The 16,399-nt window shown below is 42.2% G+C and overlaps 1 protein-coding gene and 1 long non-coding RNA gene across 6 annotated transcripts in view; one reads left to right on the top strand and one right to left on the bottom strand.

Annotated features, from left to right (window-relative positions):
- The window catches only part of LOC310742527, a 41,222-nt gene extending 27,169 nt beyond the window's left edge, over positions 1–14,053 (top strand). Inside the window, exons 2-5 of the long non-coding RNA XR_014538511.1 lie at positions 5,793–5,921; positions 6,739–6,820; positions 11,050–11,100; positions 13,917–14,053. This is a non-coding gene — a long non-coding RNA (uncharacterized lncRNA). The remainder of the gene's footprint in view (positions 1–5,792; positions 5,922–6,738; positions 6,821–11,049; positions 11,101–13,916) is intronic.
- The window catches only part of MAML3 (mastermind like transcriptional coactivator 3), a 270,375-nt gene continuing 265,107 nt past the window's right edge, over positions 11,132–16,399 (bottom strand). For 4 of the 5 annotated variants that reach the window (XM_083571047.1, XM_083571049.1, XM_083571050.1 and 1 more), the window contains one exon: positions 11,132–15,324. In XM_083571047.1, the coding sequence (XP_083427173.1) occupies positions 14,333–15,324 (992 nt within the window). In that variant the 3' untranslated portion in view covers positions 11,132–14,332. The remainder of the gene's footprint in view (positions 15,325–16,399) is intronic. The other variant, XM_083571048.1, reaches the window with a different exon arrangement.

Below are 16,399 nucleotides of genomic sequence, written 5' to 3'. Positions count from 1 at the left end.
CCCAGCGCTGCCCCGCAGCCGGCCGGCCGAGCTCTGGGCTGCTGGCAAGACCTCGGTTCGTATCTAGAGGGAAGTTCATAAGTTGAAGCAGCTACTGAAGGTCGTAACTGGAATCGTACATGAGTAGAGCCATACGTAAGTAGAGGTTCCACTGTACTCCATTCTTCTGAGAGGTCCAAGCATCTTTCCTTACAGTAGCATAGTTGTTTATTGCGTGGGACACAGGTGAGCAGCTGAGACTCCAGTCCTCTCTTTCTGGCCCTTGGGACTCTTCTCCAGGCTATGCTTCCTCCAGAAGCCATACCTCCTTTCCAAGCCCTTCACTGGCTGTGCTCCACTCCCTCCTCAAACTCTTTCAACTGGCTTGAATGTGTCCTTAAATTGTGATAACACCCAGTGGCGTAGCGTGGGGGGTGCAGGGGGGGCCGGCCGCACCGGGCGCAACATCTGGGGTTAGGGCAAATCCACGGGTTAGGGGGCGCAAATCCACGGGTTAGGGGGCGCAAATTACTTGCCTTGCCCTGAGTGCTGACAACCCACGCTACACCACTGATAACACCTCTTGCTTGCCTGGATGGGAGACAGCAGCGTGTGTGAGAGTGTAAGTGTGACTGTAGAAACCTCTGATTTTTGCATGGTTTGAGTGCAACCTACTGGGTGAAAGGAAAAAGTCACCTCACCTGCTTTTTGTCTCTGGGCCTGCTCACTCCTTGCATGCAGATCCTGGAAAGCCACCCATGAGGGAATGTGGACCTCAAGCCGAAAAAGGTTCCACAGCCCTTGTGCAGGTTCTAGATGTCTTCCATCAAGACAGTGCTTTTGTTTTTGGGATATTTCATGTTCCTGCCACTAACTGAACATTTGTTGCTGGGAAAATGCCATTCCTATACCTGCATGTGTTCTTTGTTATTATTTTTTATTTTTAAGGAGAACAACCATGCAATGGGCTTGAATTGCTGCTGGGGGAAATTCCACAGAACCAGGAACAATCTCTTTCAGTTACAACTATTTTGTAATGTGAACTTTGCAGGGTTTTTTTTGGTTTTTTTAAGTAGCATGATTAGCTTTCTCTTTACTCAAAATGACATCTGTGCAAAGAGGACAGCTTCCCTTTTAGTAGGAGAGCTAATTACTCTAATTATGCACATTTAAAGCACATGACTTCCCCAAAGAATCCTGGGAACTGTAGCATGTTAACGATGGTGGGAATTGTAGCTCAGTGAGGGGGAAACTACAGTTCCCAGTGTTCTTTGAGAGGGCAGTCACGTGCCTTAAATGTGCATTGAATGTGCTTGAAATGGAGGGTGTGGATCTCCCCTGTGTTCCAGAGCCTAGGAGCTGATATATTGTCGCTGAAAGTCTTACCTAGAGACAGCTTTGCCTATTAGGGCTCATATATATTTCATTGCATAGCTCTCATATTAGGTTTTGGGAGCACTTTAAGAATGGCTGATCATTTGTACAACTTTTTCCTTAGGCACATTGTTAGGTTGGGAAGAAAACGTTTGTGTACAGATGTAATATTTATTTGTTCAAAAACCAAAAGAGTGCTGGGAGAAAAATCAAAAGGGTGATGGTAGAAGAGATAATAACATGAAAATCTGCCTCCTTGGAATGCACTGGCACTATATAACAAAAGGGAGACTTTCCAAGAGCAGTTATAACTTCTCTGTCCACTGTGCAAAAAGAATGTGGCTTATACATCCGGATGAGGTGACTTTGTTTTTCAATAGTGGGATACTTTGGTTGTGTTACTGGAAACAGGCAGGTTGCTTTTATTGCTTAGTTTATGGAGGAGATCACAGCACATTCCCAAAACTGTGTGTTAAGATAGGTCTTATCCCAAGCATACTTACTAGGGAGTAAACCGGATGGAGGTTTTCTCAGTACAACTGCTTACTTGAATGTCTAACCTGCCCAAAGCTCACTAAACAAACGAGAAGAATCGTACCTGCACATTTTGCCCCATATTTCAGGTTATACAAAGGCTAGAAATGTACATCCAGGATAGCCTGGATTTTCATTTATTTTTGGATTAATAAGTGCTCTATGCAGAAAAGGTCACAAAAAGAAGGTTCAGCATCTTAGGGGGGGGGAATAACTTGTTACACTTGATGGGTACCTGTGATAACTCTAAGGTTTCCTTGCAACTGCTGTTTAGCAGGTATACTGTAGCGGCTGGTATATGAGCTGTGAGTTCCTATTTTGATTCTTGCCTTACTCCTCAATTCAGTTGGCAAGCCACTTTCCAATCCACAATATGATTGTACTGGCCCACCATAAAGGGAGGCTGTTAGCATTACTTGAAGTACGTCAAACACTCTAAAGTGCAGTATAAATGCTAAGCGTCGCCACTATCAGCATCTAGTTACCTTGGGTTAATGGTCTGAGGAGAAATTTGATTCAGTGTACATTTAAAGGTGATTCTATCAAATTCTCACTTTACAAAGCAATATGCAAACTGGAGCACAGCTGCCATTTGAAATTTGCACCCGTCTGAGTTTTGCGATGCAGTTCTCCAGCCAAACAATGTTTACAAAAATGCATATGTTAAGGGGAAAGTGTGCATAAAAATGAAGATGTTAGTGTAGATAACATTCAAAAATGCTCTTTAGTAGCTGAAATTGCATAGCAAAAATGTATATGTTAGTTTAAACTATGTACAAAATTTGCATACTAGGAGAAATTTACTTTGCTGCAGAATTTTCATGATGATTTCATATATCACAGAGTGCTGCAAAATGTGGAGGACTGAATTTAAGATTGAAAAATGACAAATTGAGAGAACCGAAATTGACAGATCCTTCCATCCTTTTCTTGGGTCTGCTGCTGGCCCTGACCCTGTCTCTGACCCACCTGCCATTTTAATTACCCACAATACCTGTGGCATGATGTCACTTTGGGGCATGTGGAAAATTAAAATCGCAACTCTTACTCCTGGGTCCTAAGGGACCGCCTCTCCTGGTATGCCCCGTGGAGGACCTTAAGGTCCATAAATAACAACACTTTGGAGGTCCCAAGCCTCAAGGAGGTTGGATTGGTTTCAACTAGGACCAGGGCCTTTTCAGCACTGGCCCCGACATGGTGAAACACTCTTGTCACAAGAGTCTAGGGCCCTGCAGGATTTGACATCTTTCTGCAGGGCCTGCAAGATGGAGCTGTTCTGCCTGGCCTTCGGCTTAGACTCATCTGAAGAAGTATGCATGCACACGAAAGCTCTTACCAGTAAGAAACTTAGTTGGTCTCTATATGGGATTTGGTATATAAATTTTCCCTTGGCTTTTTTGCTGGCCCATGTAGGACCAGCATGGATAGCTGGCTTGGGTGAATATCTGATGTTTCCTCCCTTTATGGTCTTGATTTATGGGCTACTACTAAAATGAGGCTGCATTTTAAGCTGTATTTTAAGCTGTATTTTAAATAACTTTGCTTGTTGTTGTTGGTTTTCTCCCCCCCCCATTACGTTTTATTGCAATTCATATTTGGTGTTAGCCGTGCTGAGCCCGGCCCAGGCCAGGGAGGGTGGGGTATAAATATTTATTTATTTATTTATTTATTTATTTATTTATTTATTTATTTGCCAACAGTGTCGTGAGTGACACTATGTTGGGGGTAATTTAAATGGCAGACTTGTAGCTGCCTATTCCAGACTGGATGTCTGTCACTGCTTGCTGCCAGTACTACTAGCAGGTAATTTGCTAGACAGCCACTTCCAGGGTGCATTGGAGACTCTGAGGTGGTTCTGATTCTAAGTACTTTTAACATACTACCAGCTGCCTGGAAATGTCCAAAACTTCCCAAGCACTATCCAGAAAATAGCTCTGTCATTAGAGCATGAGACTCTTGATCTCAGGGTCGTGGGTTTGAGCCCCACCTTGGGCAAAAAGATTCCTGAATAGCAGGACTACATGGCCCTTGGGCTCCCTTCCAACTCTTCAATTCTATGATTCTATTTTGTGCTTCATTCTTGAAGGTATCATGCATACTGATGGGGCTGGCTATCATTTATCTAATAGTAAAGAAAACGCTTCATGTTCAGCTTGATTTCATTAACTTAGCTGTTGGTCTGGTCTCTGTCAATTTTAAGCAAACTTTTTTCAAGCAATTTAAATGAAATAATTGAAAATCAATTTCACATAGAGATGTGCCATTGTGTGAATCTGGATTCCTCTGGTTGTTTCGCCATGTTTGTTTTAATAATACAACATCTTTTGGGCAAACACCTTAAATAATTGTGTGGGGGTTTTCTTTAGGCAAATCAGGAAAACCCTGTCTTCTTCAAACTTTCTGTACTATACTAAACTTGTCAGAACAGTATTTGAAGCCTCCATCGCTGGTTCTGCTGGTTCTGCTGGTTCCAATGAGTTTATTGTGGCACATTCAGTTGGAGGATCATAGGCTTTTAAATGTGTTTGAGACTACTCATGGCCCATGATCTGCTTATTTGGCTGCTCCCACAAGACACATAGCTACAAAGCACCTATAATATCCTTCCTCACTCAGCATATGTGCTGGGAATGAGCAGTTGGGCAATGTGACCTCTGGAACACCTAGCAATAGACACTATAGTAGGACGGTGCAGCAAGACAAGCTGCTAGCCTACCAGAACCATCTGCGTGCATTACAAGAAGGGATTAAACCAAGCAGAAAAAGCTGGGAGAAGAAAGAAACGAATCACAGCAGTAGGTGGATTTTCAGCAAGTGAGCTCAGCTAAGGAAATGGGCTTTTAAAAAATACATTCTGAAGAAAAGCCCCAGGGGAGCTGGAAGGACCAGTGAATGACCATGGACCATCTCTTCCCCACCCCCCAGATGCCATGACCATTGATGGCTGTCATCAGGTAGAAACTGTTGGTTTGCAGCAGTGAGCAGGCATTTAATATGTCCCCTGATTTCTGGTGTTTCCCCTCCTAAAACTGTCCATTTACAAGGGTGTAGAGTCATTGCCCCATCTGTGTTTTCTTCTGTTGCATGTTAACATCTTACCATGTGGCGACAGCTGCCATGTGGAGCAATGAGAAGTGGCATTTGCATCGGAGCTGTAATATTTCCACCAGCCCAAAGAATTATTATTAGCCCATTCATTCAGTTCAGACTTGTCAGGCAGTAGAGGCGGGAGTGTACATTTTAGGGTGCTGCCACATGGAACTGAGGAGATGACGTGATAGCTCAATTGAACAATAGTAGCTTGCCTGTAGAAGGCTGCTGGGATCCTAAAGAGCTGCTCTCAGATTAATGGCAGTGGGTAGATGGACCAATGCCTGACTCTATATAAGGCAACTTCCTGCAGCCAGGGGCGAATTCCTTTTGCCTATTGGTTCATAGCTGTCATCAAACCTTTCCTCATGTGAAGGCCTATTGAGGGTGAAAGTCTCCACCTGCTTGTTTGTAACTAATTATCAGTATCCAGAACCGGTACACCAAACTTTGGGACCTTTCAAAGTCCACTGCTTTTCTCAGTGCAGAACTTTAATTTTCTTTTAGCACAGAGGGCATGTGAATCTGGTCATCCCCTGGCCTTCACTTTATTTATAGCTCCCTTTGCCTTACTCACAGGAAGGCTAAGAATGAAGTACATGACCACGCCACCAACTGTCTGTGGGTCTCCAAAACGTCCACTAAGGTCATTAAAATACAAAACATAACTCAGGCTGCTTCTCTGTAACTTCCATGCTTGCAACTAAAAGCTATTACTATAGCCAGAATTTGTTCAGTCACTTTTTACAGGGCATCTGCACAATGCAATGAGTAATACATCTTTACCCATTCTCTCATTTCTGCTTGTTCTTCAGAGCTCGGGTTTTAAAACAAAACACAGTGGAACAACGGCACAATATTTCCATGTGTGAATGACCCATCACAAAGCTGTGAGCCTGACCATAGGCAGAAGCCATCTTCTGGAGGTGCTCTCACTTTCAAAGGTTAGTCTGATGCAGATGGTGAGAGGGCATTTTTGGTTGTGGCCCCCTGTCTATAGAACATCCTCCCCAGAAAAGTATAGCTGGTGCTCATGGCTGTGTATTTGAAGAGCCAGGCAAAAAGACTTTATTTGCTCAGTCCTATCCAATATCTCTTGAATTAGTTTGTAATGTTCTGTTGTGTTCTGCTTTTTTAATCATATTTACTGAATGGTTGCAGTGGTTTTAGTGTTTTCTTTTGGTTGCCTTCATTATTGTGAACAGCCCTGGTAAAAGTGAAGGAAGGGCAGATTATAAATTTCTGAAAGAATAAATATGTGCCCAGCTTGCTTTCCTTAATACTTCTCCTGTAGACAAAACTAATCAGCATTTTACCTTGTCTTCCAAATGGCTTTGTGCATAGCTGGGTTTTTTCAACCAAAGTAGTCATAACATTTTTTTTTTTAAATCTTCTTTTAAATAGCTGTCCCTGTATTTTTTATTTAAATAGGCCCATGGAGAACAATTTTAATTTTGTTCAGTATATATTCCCTGGCTACTTTCTGTTGTATGTTTTAACCTGAACTGTTTCAAATATTGTTTTTGGATTGCTGTAAAGATAAGTTCTTATTGTTTGTTGCTGTAAGTTGTCTACTGGATCTATCGGCAGCAAAAGTGGGTGAAAACAACTGAATGAAAATAATGAATTGATCTGTTTAAGGTAAATGACAAAGAACACACACAACTAAGTTTAAATAAATAGATTGCGGATGACTTCCTTTTCCCCTTTTTCTTTTAATGGCTTTACTTATTCTTTCCCTCATCTAAACTGTTTTCTCAGAAATAGCTGCAAATCTGGGTCTCCTGTATATGTTTTGATGTCATAAATACCTCTCTGAATATCCAGAATCCATGAAGGAAAGGTAAAGAATAACACAAGTTCATATTGAAGACTCCAGACTAATGTTTGAAAGATTTGCATTGAATGGGCTGATCCAGTGCGTTTTTTCTGGGGGAACACAGGGGTATGCATACCCCTAAACATTTTGTGAATCTAAGTTTGACTTCATTGAGGGCCAGTATTTCAATATGAGTAGGAAAATGAGAGTATCCCTAAACACTCTTTTAGAAAAAAAGCACTGAGCTGATCATGAAAAGTGTTGAGATCAAGAGATGTGAAGGGATATTATAATGCCTTTTGGAGACTATTAACTTTCTCTCTCATTAGGCTTCTAGAGAGAGAGAGAGAGAGAGAGAGAGAGAGAGAGAGAGAGAGAGAGAGAGAGAGAGATGAACTAAGGCAGGTAGCCGTGTCGGTCTGACTCAGTCAAAATAAATTAAAAATTAAAAATTGTCCAGTAGCACCTTACAGACCAAGTAAGTTTGTTCTGGGTATGAGCTTTGTGTGCATTCACACTTCTTCAGATACACTGAAACAGAAGTCACCAGACCCTTATATATAGTGGGAGGGTGGGGTGGGTTTTTTCTCAGAAGGGTAGTAGGAGATAGGTGATTGACTCAATGGGTATGGTAAACCTGTTGAAGTCTGTTAATGACTGCAATTAGTCCTACAGGAAAAATCAAGGGATAGTATGCAGATGACCAAAATGGCAACAGCTGTTCAGCAGTAGAGCAGACTGCCTTGGCAGGGGGGTGGTAGACAGCCATCTACCAGTCAGGGATGATATAGCTGCATTGTGCATTGTACAGGGGGTTGGACTATATACCGGTAACTTGTAAGATCCCTCACAATTCATGGTTTCAGTATTATTGCCACTGAATCTTTCTCTCTAGTGCAGGCATAGGCAAACTTGGCCCTCCAGATGTTTTGGGACTACAACTCCCATCATCCCTAGCTAACAGGACCAGTGGCCAGGGATGATGGTAGCTGTAGTCCCAAAACATCTGGAGCAGTGGTTCTCAACCTGTGGGTCCCCAGATGTTGTTGGACTACAACTCGCATCATCCCTGAGCTCTGGCCTTGCTAGCTAGGGGTGATGGGAGTTGTAGTGCAACAACATCTGGGACCCACAGGTTGAGAAAGGCTGATCTGGAGGACTGAGTTTGCCTATGCCTGCTCTAGTGTGTTGTACTCAATTGGGTGAGGCCTCCTGCTTCTCCTGGTGGTCTCCTAGGCTGAGTGCTAATCTATCTGGTTAAAGCTCTAGAATTGGTGTTTGCCGGAAGGCAGAACTGGCAACGTAAGGTTAGACTGGTATTTTGGTGGACTCATTACAAAATAGCTTTTTACATCAGTCATGTGCAACCTGTACTCCAGAGAACTCTGAAGTTCCTCAGGAGCTGATCAGGAGTCCCTCAGCAAGATATTAATTAATGGTAGGCAATGTCTTTCTGAAAGTCAGCTTGCCAACATATGCAAGAAGGGAAATCTAACACTATCAGATGAAAGGAAAACTATTTATGAAACACAATTCTCAAGTGACTTTTTTCTGTAGCTGCCATATTTATTTTGCCTGCTTGTGAGACATGCAATCCTTTTCTCCTCCTTTCATGACTAACTTTTAGGTCAATTGTTTTTTTTATTTGAATTGGATCGTTTTTATATTCTTGAAAGGTGCTGCTTGGATTGCAAATTGTTGGTTAGTCGAAACAAACTTTGTAAACTGATCTAAAGATTATTCCTATGTGTAAATAAATTATATGTGTCTCTTGGGCATCAGATGAATAAGCTATGTGGATCAAATTACAAGCAGGCAAATTTCTTCACTAGCTTTCCCTTGCAATGCAAAATGTACAACATTCCTGAGGTTTTTTGTCTTGTTTTTTAAAAAAACTTTCATCCATGCAGCAAGAGGTTATTTGAAATGCATATATGTTTTAAGATAGCATAAATACATTTCACTGGCTTCTGAAATGTATATGGTACAGAATAATAATAATAATAAATAAATAAATAAATAATCCAGAAACCAAGGAGACAAAATATAGAATATTTTGATTACTTTATGCTACATGTACAAGGCATTTGCTTTGACTAATATCTTCCAATTTGGCTAATATTTCTGGATTAGTGATCGTTCTTTTGAATGTTCAGTGGTGTTTAAAGCACTGGATCCCTGGGTTATTTGAAATCTCAGGAAGAAAATTTAGGGAGTAAGGCAGTGACCATACTTTTCTTGACAGTGAGTCATAGAATTGTAGTGTTGGAAGGGAACTCCAAGGGCCATCTAGTCCAACCCCCTGCAATGCAGGAATCACAGATAAAGAATCACACACAGCCAGCCAGCCATACGTCAACTTCTTGGTTATTGTGTGGAAAATTTCATAAATGTACCTCTTCAAAAGTTTCTCCAAATGTCAATTAGTTTATAATTAGCTGAAAATGTCAAAATGCTTTTTGGGCTACATTTATGAAACTCCCCCATTTAAATGTCATTTTTCTTCAACGTTAAGCTGATTATCAGCTGGTGAAACAGCACCAGCCATGTAATATCTTTGTTAGAAAAAAATGGGAAGGAGAATAAAAGCAGGCCTGTGCAGTTAATCACATGTCAATAAATGTTCAATACAAAAATCAAGGCCTGATTCTGTGAACTATTGAGCAGTCTGAACTCCCATTGAACTTGCAGACTGTAAAATTCCATCAAGCTAGATGAATAAAATGAAACTATCTATACCACACACCGTTGGCTAATTTTGCTGTTGCACTGCTGACTGCTTTAAGATTTGTGGTTTTTTAATATATATAGCAAGTTCTGCAAATATTTTTATGTCTCAGTCAGATCAGCCTTTCCTAGAGATTTTTGTGTGAAATAAAACTGTGTAAGGAAGAAGCAGAAATAGTGATAACACAGTACTTCTGCGCTTTCGAGTAAAAGTATGGAGCACTTCAGCAGTAGTTGGACTACAAATCCCATAATCCCTTACCATTAGCCATGCTGTCTGGGGCTCATGGGAATTGTAGTGCAACAACAGCTGGAGGGCACCATGCTGGCTATCTCTGACGGAAGACTTGATTTATTATAGGAAGACACTTGTTATGAACTCCTTACATTGTGAAGTAACTGTCACTGCTGTTAACATTTGAGCAAGCTTACTTATGTTATTAGGGACGCGGGTGGTGCTGTGGGTTAAACCACAGAGCCTAGGGCTTGCCGATCAGAAGGTTGGCGGTTCGAATCCCCGCAATGGGGTGAGCTCCCGTTGCTCAGTCCCTGCTCCTGCCAACCTAGCAGTTCGAAAGCACATCAGAGTGCAAGTAGATAAATAGAGATACCATTCCGGCGGGAAGGTAAACGGCGTTTCCGTGTGCTGCTCTGGTTCGCCAGAAGCGGCTTAGTCATGCTGGCTCCCTCGGCCAATAAAGTGAGATGAGTGCTGCAACCCCAGAGTCGGTCACGACTGGACCTAATGGTCAGGGGTCCCTTTACCTTTACCTTATGTTATTGACTTCTTACCACATCAGGTTAAATGCTTCAAAAATGGAAGCCAAGCTGTGAGTTTGTACAAGGCTATGATCAAAAGTGATTCTATGGAACATATTCAAATACATTCCCATCTAGGGACTGCACCTTCTTTCCCCTTCTTAGCAGGCATGGGATGAAGGCTGGTTTGAAAGCTCCACCACATCTTTCTCTCTCTAAATGGGAAGCAGCCCTCTACGGAGTCAGACCATTGGTTCAGCTAGTAGTTCTCCAGGGCTTCAGACAGCACTCTCTTCCAGTTCTACCTGGAGATGCTGGGGATTGCAACTATGACCTTCTGCATACAAACCACAACCTCCGCCAATCAGGCCCTTCCCTAAGGTGTAAAGCTTATGCAAGGAATCAGCTCTGGGAAAAGAACAGGGACAAACCAGTTGCAATAAAAAGCAATGCTGTTGCTGCATGGCATCAGCCTGATCGGTCACCCCATATAAATTGGGGGTGCCTATAAACAAGCAATTATCTATGTGTGTTTTGAGAAGGGTACAGGCTCAGTGGAGGATAAGTACCATGGGTCTTCTCTTTAAGTCTGAATTGGGTTTTACAGAGTGTGTGTTTTGCAAGCAAAAGATCCTAGCTTCATTCCCTGGTTTCACCAGGCAGGAAAGACTCATGAAACTGTCAGTATAAACAATGGCATGCTAGATGGACAGATGATCTGCATTGGTATAAAGCCGTTTCTTGTTTATTCTATGTTTTTTGTACAGGAGCAATGTCACCACCTTTTTGCATCCCTAAAACAGAGTCAACCAAATCAGGTAAGAGAGAAACTCCTAAAAATTAAACTGATTCAGATAACAATCTTTTATTATTATTTTCTTTAAAATTGGTATGTTATTAGTTCCTTTCTACATTTTTTCCAGAGCTCTGTACAGTTCTTAAAAGGAAATAAGCAATGTTCAATGTACAAAGTAAAAAACAGTAAACTAGAAAAATCTGGATAAAATGGAGCAAGTTGCTGGCAAGGATACAGTACAAATTAGTAATTAGACATCTGAAGTGCAATACCACTGCAGTGAGGATGAGTTAAAGAATGAAATAAAAATACTCTATCTTAAACAAACATTATATATATATTTATATTTATATAATATTTATTTATATGTATATATTTTACAGATTAGACCCAGTGATATCTGCAGGATTGTAAAAACATATTTACAAATAATTCTTTTTTTAACATTTCATATACATCAGCACCATAGTAAAAAAACAAAACAAAACCCAAGATATTAAAGTTTGACTTTTTATTACTTGGTCCCAGTTCAAAATATTTGGAGGAAGCTTTTCAAAGATAATGGATTTTGAGGCCTCATCAAACACTAGTTCCTGTACTTTTCTGATAAATATGAATGTTAAATTTCATTACTCATTAGATTTTGTGCGGTTCAAAACTCCAACTTCTTAGTCTTCTTGTTGTCACCCTTTCCAGCAAAGAGTGACACTGCCCCAGAGGAGTGATGAAGACAGATACTTGGTTCCTATCTTATGCTTTTGCATGCCTATTCAGGTTTAAAAGGAGGTGGTTGTATCTCTCACCTCTTCAGCTGATTTCTGTAACCCACAGAACCTTTTTCTTGGTCTTCCAGTCCTCAGCACTAGCTGATATAATGATACCTAATTATGCTCAGAGTATTTGTGGACTAAAATCTTCTTGGGATCCTCAGGCCACAAAATCTTCTTGGGATCCTCAGGCCACAATTCTCCACTGGTGCTAAGATGAGTGCTGACTTGGCACATTGTGCACCGAGAGCATGGCAAACCACTTCTCTGTTAGCAAGCTACTGCTTTGCCACATGCCAAGTCCACTGATGTGTAAGCTCATTGGTCAATCTTCATGTTAGCACCAAGCAGGAAGTTGCATGAAGTGGTTCTTTTAGCTCACGACATCCAACTTTCAAAGGTGTCAACAATATGTCTCCCACTAATTCCAGTGAGTTAGATGAGGAGACAGTATGTGGGAGTTTCAAAATCATGTCACAAACCAGATAAAATAAATGAGGGCCTAAGTACACCTTATATGTAAATATGTGTAATTGAATCATGATTCTCCCCCTTCCCCATTTTCCAGGAAAGTTAGCTTCTGGAGGTGGTGGTTTTAAGTGAAGTGTGGGTTGTAATTGAACCCTTCTCTGCTTGCTTCTTCTCCACTTTAAAACCATCCCTCTGCTTCTGTCCTACGGAGTTCCAAATGTGTGTTTTCTCTTGCTCTTGCTCTTGCTCCTACTCCTCACCCCATCCCACCCTCTATTTTAAATAATAATAATAATTTATTACTTATACCCTGCCCATCTGGCCAGGCCTCCCCAGCCACTCTGGGCGGCTCCCAACAGAAAATTAAAAACATAGTAACACATTGAAAACTTCCCTAAACAGGGCTGCCTTCAGGTGTCTTCTAAAGTCAGATAGTTGTTTATTTCCTTGACATCTGATGGGAGGCCATTCCACTACCAAAACTGGTGTGTGCTAAAGAACATGGGGCAAACGGTGGCTGGGGAAAGGGTCAAGTATTCCATCTCTCTGCTGTTTCTCCACTAAAAAAAAAATGCTCCCTCTGAATTTGGATTTCCCAGGGATAGGGGAAATACAGAATGCACCACTGGAGTTTGGTTACACATTTGCATGTAATGTATAATCAGGCCCGAAAAAGTGACATGTGTTTAATACCAAGCCTGTATCTAAAACACAGGCAAATGGTATCATATTCAACTCCCACCAACATAAATGACTCCACTTTTTTGCAGGTCAGTTCCAGCCACACAAAACTGTGGCTTAGACAGTTCCATTTGAAGACCTTTGGAATGTCGTAACTTTATGTACAACTACTTCCAGCAATTACCTGAATGGAGACCCTTCCTTTCTTATTCTGTCACCAACTAGTTTAGGCATCATAAAAAGCTTGGTGTTATCATGTTCATAGTAGGAAGGTTGACAGAGGACCAGCCGTTAGAGAACGTTAAGCATAAACTTGCTTCCAACCTGTCAAAAGACATGTTGACATTGCTCCTAAATAATTTCTATGTAAGACCACCAAGAGAATTACTAGCCCCTCTCCCTTAACTCCCAAAGACATCTGCCTGTGCAACCCAACCCCTCACAGGTAACACCTATTCATCTTGAATTTTCAGGAAAAGAACAAGCTGGACACCACTGTTTGCAAGTTCTTAATACATATAACCTCTCCCTTTTTAATGCCTGCTTTCTTTTGCATCTGTGTCTTTGGTAGCTGCTATCTCAGTGAGCAATATAAGTACTGCAGCCTTCGTGTGTCCTACAGCTCTGTATTTCCCCCCATCCTTAAAAAGTGACTATAGAGTCACTTGGTTATAGAGGAAACAGGAAACACAGGAATGGCAAACTATGTAGATGGGGACTTTCTCTGCACCCAAAGGAGACTTGATAGCACATTGAATGGACCCTTTCATCTGCGGCCATGTCTAGTCATAACCATAACCAAGCAGCCTCTGCTTGACTCCTGATCAAATCAGACACATAACTACATGAAGAAACTTGTCATTTGCTTAAACCCAGAGTTTAGCACCTGTACTGATCCCGGCCTCTCTTTCTCTTTCAGGTGCCCCTTCCTTTGTCTCGGCGCCTGTCTCTGCAATGTCCTGACACTGCAGCAGTTCCAGTAGAACCGTGGTGGAAAGTTTATTGTTATGGGGCAGCCAGTGCTTGCCATGTGGAGACTACCAATCTTCTTCCATAGCCCATGGGCAGCAAGTAGCAATTTTTGGAGCCCCCTACCTCTCTCTTTGTCTTATTCCCACCTGCAGCAGGCGGACTATGGGGTGGAGACTGCTGTGAGGACACCAGCAAGGCCTTCTGTTCAATGCTTTACATTCCATCCATGCCTTCCACAATCAGCCACAGATCAGCTTGCTTTGCACAGCTTTAAAAACAAAACAAAGAAACAAGGATGGACAACATCCTGCTTTCCTTTTTTCTGACCCCACAAAGGTTTGTAACTATACATATCCCCATGTGCTACGGATTTCCAAACAGCTCATCAAGTTCTTGCATCCACTCATCTCCTGGCCCACCTTTAATGATGGAATCTACAAGGTCTGTGCTGTCTGCTATACTTGGAAAGGAACCGCCAGCTCCTTCATTGCTGTAACTATAAGATATGTCCTGAGTGGGATTCCTCTCATAGATCTGACCTTGGCTGCTCTGAGCAAAGCTACCCCCTGGTATCTGTTGTGCAGGGGACTGGTTAAAACCAGCCATGGTGGGAACTGCTTGGCTTATTGTAGGCATAACCATTGGTCTAGCTTGGTTGTTGGTTCCTTGTTGTCCAGGGAGTGGTTGCAACATTTGCCTTCCCATCGCTGGATTCAGGGTCCGTACTGTTCCACTTGTGTCCATGACAGACTGACTAATGCCTTGTGGGAAGTGTTGCTTAGGCAACCTTGGCTGAGCAGATTGCATCGGGTAAGCTGCACCATTATTGAAAGGTCCAATTTCACCGCTAGTCCTTCCAGGGATACCTTGCAAGCCTCGTGCCTGCCAGTTCTGTGCTCCTTGCGGGACAGGCCCCATCATGTTTTGAAGTCTGGGAGCTTGTGGTCTGGATAGAACCTGGCCCACAGGTCCTTTCATCTGCTGGTGTTGTTGAGATATGGCAGAGTTCACCAACATGTTTGGACCAAAGCTACTGACCATGCCAACCCCTTGTGTCGAGGTGGGCTGCCTCGGCCCCTGACTTGGGTTGTGTGCCAGGCTCATGCTACTTTGGTTTGGGTGCTGCAACATTTGGCTCATTCCTGTGTTCATATTGTACATTCCTGGCTGGCCGGCTGCTGGGCTGCTGTAGGGAGCCATCCCCATCTCGGATTGGCCAGCTGCGGCAGACATTGCGCCAGTGTTTTGTGAGGCTCCCATGGTCATCATGCTGGTGTTCTGGGACATCATTCGGGAAGTCCTCATGCTCTGAAGAGCTGCCTGGTTTCTCACTGCCGCTATATCCTGCGGGGAACCTGAAGCAGAAGAAGAAAAAATATTGAAAAGTGAGCTTTGGCAATAACATTTTATTGGACGTGCAGGCGCAAAGGGATCTTGGCTCCTAGGAGGTAGTTCCTATGCTAGGCACTGGGGGACAAAGCAGGAGATGGCTCTTGTGCTCATACGCTTCCTGTGAGCTTCCCATAAGCCTTTGGTTGACTGCTGTGGAAATCAGGATGCTGGACTAGGAAGACCTTATGGTCTGATCCAGGAAGGCTCTTCTTGAGTTGTCTTGCAAAGCTAGTATTATCTCCAGATAGGGGTCTGATTGCAGTTAGCAGCCAGCCTGGCAGTGAAACTTCAATCCCGTACACCAAGGAGTAATTCCCACTGAAGCCAATGGGAAGTACATCTGAGTAGACATGTAAGGATTGTGCTGTCAATGGTAGTGCAAAGAGGTGTCAGTGAGGTCCATAATAATGCAAGCATTAGTTAGAAATCTATTTAGCCATTTAGAATTGCAAACAAACAAACAAACAATAGCCTGACCATTAGTTATCTGAGGCACTCTTTCAAATATTTCCATTATCTTTCAAAACTAAAGCCATGAAAATAGAAATGTCAGGCGCAGAGAGGCTAATCAATTTTTTTATAGCTTAGGAGGCATAAGTGAATGGATTTTCTATAGTGTTGTTACTGATTATGTCTATGGAAAGAAGAAAAATTTAGAACAGAGACGGTGTATTAACAAATCAATACTGTAAGCACATTTTGCTCCACCTTTGGACCAATGACGGGAAGCCAGAAAATCCTTTGCCTGTTAAATTCTACACCCTGGCAGATACACCCAACTAGGTGTCTTCCTGTTGAGGAGGGATGTAGAGGGAGGAGTGGATGGAAAGGATTATTGATTTCTGGAAAGCAAATATGCTCCGGTGTTTATCATCTTTATTTAAAAATAATTAGAGGAATTTTGATTATGCCAAGAGTTCATTGTGGCACCAGCTCAATACAATGCTGAGTACACACTGCTGACAAGAGCATAGCTCTCACCTCAGTAAAAAGATACATGAAATCACTGTGAAGCGTTACCTGACTGTTAAAAAAAAC

This window comes from Podarcis filfolensis (assembly GCF_964270895.1).
Source record: "Podarcis filfolensis genome assembly, chromosome: 9".
Classification (NCBI taxonomy): domain Eukaryota; kingdom Metazoa; phylum Chordata; class Lepidosauria; order Squamata; family Lacertidae; genus Podarcis; species Podarcis filfolensis.
This window is presented reverse-complemented; position numbering and strand designations above follow the sequence as displayed.